This window comes from Erigeron canadensis, chromosome 4 (assembly GCF_010389155.1).
Source record: "Erigeron canadensis isolate Cc75 chromosome 4, C_canadensis_v1, whole genome shotgun sequence".
Classification (NCBI taxonomy): Eukaryota; Viridiplantae; Streptophyta; class Magnoliopsida; order Asterales; family Asteraceae; genus Erigeron; species Erigeron canadensis.
The window spans coordinates 25,602,219-25,613,270 of NC_057764.1; the positions used below are offsets into that span (position 1 = coordinate 25,602,219).

Here is an 11,052-nt window from a genome sequence, read left to right on the forward strand (position 1 = left end):
AGCTTTTACTCATGTGCTGTGAGTTGTGACATTGTGCTTCCCAAGTTTAATATGAAATCAAGAGATCACAAGCCCAATGGTTTCATACTCTCATCTTATGTACAAGTTAGTGGGGGATCCGCACCAGCCATTGTAAATCTTACTGCTTAAAGATGTGGCATGCATTTTACAATTACAATGGCCAATTGGAGTTAAAAAGAAGAGGTGGCTGGTCTTTCAACTCTCCATGGTGGAGATAACTCCTAAAAGTTCTTAAAAAAATCGCCAATAGACCCAATACCATTGAATAGTTATTCGCCATAGAGACACTATGCAAGTGTCATGTTACTATTGATTCAATAAGTCAACGTCTAATGATTATCACCTACAAACACAAGTTATGAATTCTAGAATGATATGTAAACTACCTTATTCTTACATTAGATTGGGATGTTATTTTCTGTTTAACTTATGGTTAAAAAAAACCCTCCGGTGTTGAAAAAGATAAAAATCGAATCTTTAACCAGTTAACCTCCATAGTCAAAGATGTTAACAACTTGATCTAAAATTATATATTGTACGCAAATCTTTTGGTCAGTAACCCGTCCCCTATGATAACCGGACTATTTATTTACGGAGCAGCAGCCAAATATGTGTATACAAAATGACGCACACTAAAACTATAGAATCTTTTAGTTCCAACAAACTTGTAAGTTTCTTACATATTTTATGACTTTTTATATGTCACAAAAACTCACACTTGAAGCATGAACCTTATCTCCCTCTCTTTATATACACAACAACAGTTACTTATTTTTTTAGTGATAGAAAAAAAATGTTGCCCAAAAACTTCCCTCCAATATCACAATGCAATCTATCCACCATAAACCACCGTTCTATCGCCGCGGACCTTGACGGAACCTTACTAAAAGCCACACTCTCATTCCCATACTACATCCTTCTCGCAATCGAAGCCGGCAGCCTTTTTCGAGGCCTACTCGTTCTCTTATCTATTCCAATCATCGCCATAATCTCAGCTTTCATTTCTGAAGACCTTGCAGGCAGAACGTTAATATTTTTAACGTTCTCCGGCATCAAAGTTGACGACATCGAAGATGCCTCGCGCTCTGTTCTGCCGCGTTTTTACGCGGCAGATGTGAGGCGAGACAGCTTTCAAATTTTTGATAGTTGTGAGAAGAAAGTAATTGTGACTGCAAATCCTGTTGTGATGGTGGAGACTTTTGTGAAAGAGTGTTTGGGTGGAGATAAGGTTTTGGGGACTGAACTTGAAATCGATTTTCGGACTAATAGAGCTACTGGTTTTGTTGCAGGACCTGGTTTTATGATCGGTCAAGTTAAGAAGTTTGCGGTTGTTGAGGAATTTGGTGATGATTTACCGGATATTGGAATTGGTGATCGGAAAACTGATCATGATTTTATGTCCATTTGCAAGGTCAGTTTTCGTTTTCAATTTATCTTTACATTTTGTTGTTAACCTGACTTAAATTTGGATCACACATTCTCAAAGGTTTTTTGAAGCCTCAAACGAAATCAATTTCGGGGCCTAATTCATTACCATGTAACCTAAGTAAAAAAAATAAAAAAGTAGCTCGACTTTTATTATTCAACTACTAGTTATAAAAAAGATGCAGATGTTCGTAATGAAAATTATATAATGATACTTTTTCCAAAATCCAAACATTAAGTCTAATATACATAATATTGAGGCTGTTGAAAGTTAGACTTTTGGGGGCCTAAAACTAATGCCTAGTCTCATATTACTGTTGAGCCTGCACACATTTTAGATTTCGGAATTGTATATATATATATATCCAATACCCGAACCAATGAGCAATATGCGAAGTAGTCTAGAAAATGATCATGAGAATATCGGTTGGGCAGGGCTGTGTAAATTAAAGCTAAAGGCTTGCTTTTATAGTCTTGTGTACAAAGATTTGCTGCTTTGAGCATTTTGTAAAGATTTCATCATACAATGATATACATAAAGTCCATGATAGTAACAATATATAATGGGCAAGCAAACTTTTCTTGTCTTTCTTTCATATTTTTGTATATATTTCCAAATAAAAAACCCAAGCTGTTTCACGTGAAGAGACGGAAGAACGAAGGAGGTTTTCCCTGTTCAAACAGAATCCAACCACACCGGAATGGATGGTACAAAGTCCTCCAGCTTTTCCAGGATGGTAAATTATTTTTAACTGAGATGTAGCGGCCCAATCGGGTTTTTTAGCCCTTGGCCTGTTCCAGTCTCCGGCCAGCCTTAATATATTTACTTAATATAGGTTTTAAACTTTTGAGTCGTGACCTCTTGTGAGAAAACACGACTCCTCGTCACTAGACCACTTAGTGATGGTATTGTGGTTATTCGTAGATAGCCCTTGACTTGATTGGATTTTGACCACAATGAACATATTTTGAGGACTAAATGAGAAATGATTAGAGGTTTCTAGGTGGTTTATTAAGATGAAACACTTCGAATGGATTCCTGTTTATCTTTCTTTTATCTGCTTGATAAAGTTATTGTGGTTGTACTTGCCGATATCTCCTCAAACTGATTAAATATGCAAAATTTTGTGCTGAAAGTGTTAAGCTGTTTCTTTGAGTTTGACTCAAACTGTTTGAGCCAATTGGCCTTTAAGAGCTTGTGTTTTTCTAAAGGAATTGCAAAATGAAATATTAGCATGTTTCATTGATGATACTAAAACTCTAAAAGTATCACTTGATACCTACTCTATTTACATAACCTTCAAGTCGCATTGACCTGTTTCTAGGAGGGTTACATGGTACCAAGAGACCAAAATGCAAGAGTAGTATCTCCGGACGGTCTAAAAACACAACTGATTTTCCACGATGGCTACTTAGCGCAACACCCGAGCTCTAGAAACACCTGCACTAAACTGCTATTCAAATTCATCATAGCTCCTGCCCGCGGTTACTTCAATTTTTCATTACTTAAGGGAATTGTCAAATGCAGCAATAGTCGAATGTGGTCGTGGTTGTAGCAAGCAGAGGAGGAAGACTTGATTGTAGAAATCTTTATTATACAGTGAAAATAGAAAGTGCATATCTGATTACATTCAAAATGTTCGATATACGAGTGGTATACTACACGTGGGTATAAAAGTTTTTGGGTTCACCATTTGCAAAAAAATACCTATTGCCACCTCTGATAGTATCTTTTAGCTCACTTTATTGAATATATGTAGTATCTCTTTGATTGAATGATCATAGACTCGCTTAAGTCCTATTTTAACATCAAAAAAGTTTGAGGGCTACACATTTGTACCTCGGTTCGACTCCACTTGAATTCCAATTTTGCGAGTGTGGCAAGATTGGACTTTACACATTCGAGACTACGTAGACATCTAAGACTTATATCTTGCAGGCTATATATATGACGTAAAAAGACTAGTATATCATCAAATAATCAAGATCGCTCGAAAGGTGGAAACATCTTGAAACAATGAAAATCAGAATTATGGTTCTGATATCACACCATTTATCTTAGATGTAATATGTCAGAATTCAATCTTTATATTACTACCATCTTTACTAGTGATATATCTGAATTAACCAAATACAGTATGTCTTAAGGATATGAATATTGCCTCACTCACTGTTGTCATCCATCCAGATTATACACAACTTGCAATTTACGATTTCGTTATCATCAGGTATCAGACCTTTCACCGAGGTTTGAACCCCCTTTACCAAAGTTGTCATTAGCAAGTCCATTGATATCCCTTCTCTTAAGGGTATTTTGGGAATAATAAAAAAAATGCTTAATGTCTTAATCTCTTTGCTATATAAGGGATTATAGATATAATTAAAAGAGGGGGTTGGGGATACACTTGGCACCCCTAATCCCCCTCCTTTAGTCTAATATTTCTTCCTTATTAATTCTCTCTTTTTTTAATATTTGTTTAATAAAAAATGACCGACCTTTAATAAAAAAAATTCCTATAAGCCAACAGATGTTAACCATCATCTACGACTCCGTGTTGTGAACAACTCGAAGAAAATCAAAACGTTCAAGATAGTCTTCGTTGATGATAATATAACTAAAGAGAGGGTTGGGGGTACACTTGACACCCCTAATCATCCTCCTTTAGCCTAATACTCCCTTCTTATTAATTCTTTAATTTTTTAATATTTATTTAATAAAAAATTGCCGACCTTTAATAAAAAAAAATATCTTATAAGCCAACACATGTTAATCATCATCTACGACTCCGTGTTGTGAACAACTCGAAGAAAATGAAAACGTTCGAGATGCTCTTTGTTGATGAATTGTTATGTATTTTTCAAATTATATACTCTACACTTTTTGTTTCTCTTTTTATTTAACTAAAGTTAGGAAAAAAAAAAAAGATTAAATTACACTTTTCGTCCTTAAAATTGACATGTTTTTCACTTTTGATCCCTAAACTTTAAAAATTACAATTTTGACCCTAAAGTTGGCCAACTTTTTCAATAATCGTCCTTTGGTCTTACAGCGTTAAAAAATGGCCGTTAACGTACGCACGTGAGGGCACTAATGTCATTTCACCTTACACCAAGGGCGAAAAGTGAAAAAATAGCTACCTGAGAGAAGAAAAGTGAAAAAATAGCTACTTGAGGGACAAAAAATGAAAGTTATACAAATAAATTTATTCTTCCATTTTTTTTTCCTTTCCGATCATCTTTTCTAATGGAATTTTCCGACTAGACATTTATTTCTTCTTTACCCCCAAGCCTCTCCAATCACCACCACCTAATAACCACCAACAACAGTCGTCGCTACCAGCCACCGCCGTCTGTAACCAACACCAACCACCGCCGTCTATAACCACCATGAGCCACTGCCACCCACAACCACCTTCGACCACCCCCGCCTATAATTAACACCAGCCACTGCCACTACAATCAACACCAGCCACCGCCACTTACAATCACCACCAAACACCGCCGTTTACAGTCACCTCCAACCACCACCGTCTACATTCACCACCAACCGCCGCAGACTAGAATCACCACCAACCAATCGCCGCCACCTAGAATCACCACCATCTACCGTCTCCCTTTCAATTAAAATCAAAACTTAGAAAAGAAAAAAAAAGATGACTGACATGTTTGTACTATAATTTGTTTGATTAGTTGTGTTTTGAATGTCATGAATTTGAGTAAATGATTTTGTTTGTGGTTTAGATTTGGATTAAAAGTCGAGTTTTTAATAGGTATCATCGGAAAATAAATGTTTAGTCGGAAAATTCCATTGGTAAAAATGATCGGAGAAGATGACCGGAAAAGAAAGAATGGAAGAATAAATTTATTTGTATGATTTTCATTTTTCGTCCCTCAAGTAGCTATTTTTTCACTTTTCGTCCCTCAAATAGCTATTTTTTCACTTTCCGTCCCTCAAGTAGCTATTTTTTCACTTTTCGTCCCTCGGTGTAAGGTGAAATGACATTAGTGCCCTCACGTGTCTAGCACGTGTCTACGTTAACGGCCATTTTTTAACGTAGTAAGGAAAAGGGACGATTATTGAAAAAATTGGCCAACTTTAAGGTCAAAATTGTAATTTTTAAAGTTTAGGGATCAAAAGTGAAAAACGTGCCAACTTTAGGGACAAAAAGTGTAATTTACTCAAAAAAAAAAAGGTAAACTGGAATCAACATTTATATGGATTTAATTTTCATATTTTTCTTCTTTATCTTTCGTATTAATTAAGTTGTGATATTGGTCATACACTTTTTGTTTCTCTTTTTATTTAACTAAAGGGGGGGGGGGGGGGGGGGGGGGGGGGGGGGTAAACTGGAATCAATATTTATATGAAGTTAATTTTCGTTTGTTTCTTCTTTGGCTTTCGTATTCATTAAGTTGTGATATTGATCATACACTTTTTGTTTCACAATTATTATAAAATTTATATATCTTGTGACTATCCGTCCAATAGACGGGTCTGGGCACTAGTTTATAGTATATATATGGTAAAGGTAATGGTAATGGTAAATTGGTAATGATAATTAGGCAAAAATAAAATGCTAAAATAAACTATTGTAAGTGAAGTGACATTCACAATTTGCGTTGGCAAAAAGAGAAAAGCATCTTGATTGAGAATAAAGGATTCCCCCATACAGAAAGTTACTTTTTTCTGAAGAGCGATTGTGAATTCGAGATGGATTATATAAAATTGAAGAAATAAATACAAAATAGGGATTTAATTAGATAATTACCCGCGTAATACGCAGGGAACATATATAATTAATGACATGTTATGTCACACCCCCACCTTAGGCGGAATCGTAGAATATGACGAAAAGACATAACATAGCACATGGAATTTATAATAGAGTTTTACTAAATAAAATCCAAAGAAATGTAATTCCCACAGCGGAACAAGTCTTAGGCAACATGCCCAGATAAATAGCAAATGATGTAGTAGATAGCAAATAGAATTCAATGTTCAAATGCAACTAGGAGTCTATAAAGGATCTCTTTATTAGTCTTCCTAAAGTCCTTATGCTCAGTCTCCTTAAGCATTGTTATTACCTGAAAATGAATGCTCGAAAATGTCAACATAATGTTGGTGAGTTCGTAGGTTTAAAGTAATACAAATGAATTTGATGTGCATGATATATGTAGTTTGGACAATAGTGTAAATATAAACATGTAGTAGCATGTATGCATACCAAATACTGATCAATGTCATCATAGTTTTCCAACAACACAACCTCATCACTCCTGCCAACAATTCAATCACGCATTGCCTACCAACAACTCAATCACACATTGTATACCAACAAACTACCAGCTGGAGTATAAAGTTGGTTAATTGTTATCATTGTTATCCATTACTATAAATTGTCTTCAATAGATATCGACATACATCTATTGCTGTAAATTGTCTTCAATAGATATCAACAGACATCTCTAGCATCATTCAAATCAACACAAGCAAAACTAACATACACATTTCATAATTACACGTATTTGTCCAAATAAAACAAACAAGTTTTAGCACAGCTAGTAAATGAAATGAAAAATGTTTTGAGCATTATTTTCCCCCAAAGAAATAAAATAAAAAGGGGCCACGAAACTCACATCAACAAGCAAGTAGTTGTGCAAAGTCCAGAAAGGTCACTAGAATTTACACAACATATATATGAACAAGTTACAATTATGGACATGGTCAATAACCGTCCATTGTAACCCGTATTTGATGAAATACACATATGGCTACTTTCCAAATATTCAAAACCGGATTTCTCATGTATTATTAAGTTACAAGTCACATAACTTAATATACTTTATTTGTTTTAATGATGTATCTTTGGTTTCTACAAGTTCATACTCACTGAAATTTTTGGTAACTTTATCTATTTTCAATCTGGATCAAACAAACTAACCAAGACCTTTAATTTTTACCACTGTAACTTTTATGTGTTAGATACTCACGTGAATTTTTACAGAATTTATTTTGTACGTTAACTATTTTTAAAAATTCAATAACTATAGACTTGTCAGAAAAGTCACTGTTTGCGCACTAAAAAGTTTTATAAAAGTTAAAGACTTTTAAAGCTTCAAAAAAGTTCATTCTTTATGCTATCAACTCTTAACATCTTAAAAATGTTCCTGGAAAAGCATAAACTTCCAGTTCTTAAAATTGACCAAGATATGACTATTTGAAGTCAACTCAAATCTGTTCGGAAAACTCAGATTTGCGTAGTTTTCTTACAAAATTCTTTTGACAAACTTAAACTTCATATTTTGTCACGAAACCAATTCCACCATAAACTTCACTTCCAGAACTTAATTTTAGACACCAAAAACGTGGCTTAACCACCTTCCATGACCAAGATACGACCTTTCAAAGTTAACAAACTGAATCTGTCTAAATTCTGAAATAATTCCACCTACTCTTTTAAAGACTACTACAACTAAATATTTATATAAATTTTCAAATCTTTCCAACACCTATATAAATCTGTTATGATTTACATGTCTTAATAATTAGATTTCTTTTGTTATATAAATTGCTACACCACAAATAATATGTAAACATTTAAGATTAATGTGATCTATACTTCAAGCTTTTGATTTAACCTAAAAAAAATCTTTTATTAGTTCTTATAAATTTTGCCATAATATATATATCCATCAAATAGGTTACTTATAAAATAAAAGATCAATAAGTATAAAGACTACAAATGCGAAAAAAAGATAGGTAATTTTACCCCAAGATTGATGATCACTCCTTAGATACCTTCACAATATAAAATATAATCTATTAGAATTTTACCATAAATTTTTATATGATAAGATCCTATGAAAACAGATTGAAAATTATATTAACTTACAAAAAAAAATCCTTGAGATGAATGCTAATTGTGTGTAAAGAAAAATTGGTTTTGTGGTGGTCTTTTCTTTTGGTTCTACGGCCTAGCAAAGCAAGAAGTGATTGATTTAGAGTTTTTACTTAGATAACTAATAAGGCTTATATAAATCACATACTTATAGAGATAGTGTTTGAGTTCGTTTCTACTTACATTATTATTAGCATTAGTCAAGAATTTTAATAAGATTAGAGATCCCCTTCGGCCGACATTTCAATAGCAATCTCTACCTGTTATATACTATTTATATTTAGTATTTGTGTCATAAGTAATTATATATATATACTAAAAACTAAAGTTGGAATGTGACGGGGAGTTACTGTAGCTAAAAGTACTCCCCCTTTAGCATAAGGTACAAGCCTTTAAAGCATCCAACATAATTAACGGACTTAACGACGGTTAGGTAATAGACTTAACGACTGTTAGGTGACGGACTTAACGACCCTTATTTTCTTTTTTTTACTACATAACTTTTACTTTTTAAACTTTCCACCAAATTTTTTTTTTTTTTTTACATTTCCCCTTTTACCTTTCGTCACATAGCTCTTGCTTTTTAAACTTTCAACATACAAACTTTGTTTTTAGGTATAAAGTTTATTAACTTTTGTACTTTTTTCATATAACTTTGTTTTTAAACTTTGCTCTGAAAGTTGTCTTTTATTTTCTTTTACGATATAACTTTTGATTTCTAAATTTTATTACCAAAGTTTCATTTTCTTTACTTTGAACCACAACTTTTATTTTCTTAACTTTTGTCACGTAAATTTTGTTTTTCGGCTTAATGCTTTTGTAACTTTTATCACCAGAGATATGTTTTTCTCCCGCGGCAACGCCCAGGTAGAAATACTAGTTTAACTATTTCGTAAGGTTGTTTGGTGAATTTATTATTATCATTAGCATATAATACATTAGGATTAGGATGGGATGGTCATCCCTTTTTGCTTATGGCCGACTTACTAGTCAAGAGGGTTATCCTCCATATTTTGATATAAATTGTTGCATTTTTTTTATAATATGCTAATCTTATTAGTCTTAGATAATTTTTTTATATTATATTTTAGTATTATTATTATTATTAATTCCCCACATATAACTATTGTAAATGATCATAGCCTTTATCACACTACTAAGTAGTGTGTAGAGATTTATACATGTCTAGAAATGAATATGACATACTATATGTCTAGATATCAACGGTTGAATTATAACCGTCTAAGATTTGGAAAGTAGAGTGACTAAATCCTAAACTATTATAATTCCAGTAATAGGAGTCACATATTGGAATGATCACATCATCTCTATGCTTGTTAGACTATGTAGGCACATTGACTTGTCAAGAAATTTGAAATTAAAATTCGATACTATAATAAATTACCAGTTTGGTGACGGATGTCACATGTTAAATTTTTATAATATCAATATTTGATAAATATTAAACCAGATAAATTAAAAAACATGAAGTTACATTAGTGGTCATTTAGATTCTGGTTAACAGTGACCAGACAGTTGAAAATGGATATATAATCTATTAGAGGTCTCGCTAAGTAAGGTTTTCGTTTCTTTGGATGTCTTTCATTCATCCGGATATGTCTGCATTGTGACTGTACTTGTGCTTTAACGTTTTGCTTAAATAATTTAGTTATACACTAAAATTCCTAAGCAATTTAATTATTAAGGTATATATCGCATGTTGTGTTGATCTCAAGTTTAAATTATGCATAATATCATCGCAATTTTCATAGAATTGTTTTTTTGATATATAATTGTGATAGCTTATTATAGGCTCCATATATGTTTTCTAGCTCTTTATTAAGAAGGCCAGTTTGATAACCCGTCCAGTTTTCAAAACATTGATTTAATAAAAATGTTATTACATTTAATAAAAAACATTTTTTATTAAAAAATCCTTATAACCAAATTTTATTCGGGAAAAATCTTATGCAAAAATATAATTCAATAAAAACGTATTACATTTTAAAAAATTAAAATATAAAATTAATATTAAAGATAAAAGATGATGTAAAATATAAAAATACTAGTTTTCATATTACGTTTAATAAAAAACATTTTTTATTAATGTTTACAAACTTAAATAAAGAAATAATAATTATTTAAATTTATTAAATAAAATTAAATCAATAAAAGTTAAATAAAGTATATGACATCATTATTTAATGTAATGACTCAAATTAAAAGTTGACATTCATATAAGAGTCTATACTTTTTCAATTATGAATTAAGGTTTCTCTTTTATATATATTTAGAGATTATATTCATTCTTTCAACTTTTTTTCTTGTTCACGACGTATATATTATTTTTTATGATTTTCTCAGATATGAAGATCTCGTATTCTTACAATTTTCTTTAACGGACTTCAACAACTCAATGGTTAAAGTTACGCCGCAATGGCTAAAGGTTCCCACATTGACTTAATAGTTATTCACTATATAGAAAAGGTTTTTTAATGGTTAAATGAAACTTAAAAACAATAACTTTTTTAGATTACATTTCCATAACCAAAACGACCTAAAGCACAAACCAGATGTCCAGATCCATTATTTTGTTCCACCGTAGGAAACCACACTATGACACTAAGTTATTATAATACTTTATCCATCAACTAATTCTTACTATGGAAAATGCATGAATTTGATGTTTAAATTCATGTTTTTCAAG

At 32.2% G+C, this 11,052-nt stretch overlaps 1 protein-coding gene across 1 annotated transcript; it reads left to right on the forward strand.

The window, feature by feature from the left end:
- Positions 1 to 738: 738 nt before the first annotated feature.
- LOC122596192 (probable glycerol-3-phosphate acyltransferase 8) lies at positions 739 to 3,275 on the forward strand. The gene is made up of 2 exons (XM_043768723.1): positions 739 to 1,432; positions 2,772 to 3,275. The coding sequence occupies exons 1-2, from the start codon at positions 815 to 817 to the stop codon at positions 3,000 to 3,002; spliced, it is 849 nt and encodes a 282-aa protein (XP_043624658.1). The 5' UTR covers positions 739 to 814; the 3' UTR covers positions 3,003 to 3,275.
- Positions 3,276 to 11,052: the final 7,777 nt, after the last annotated feature.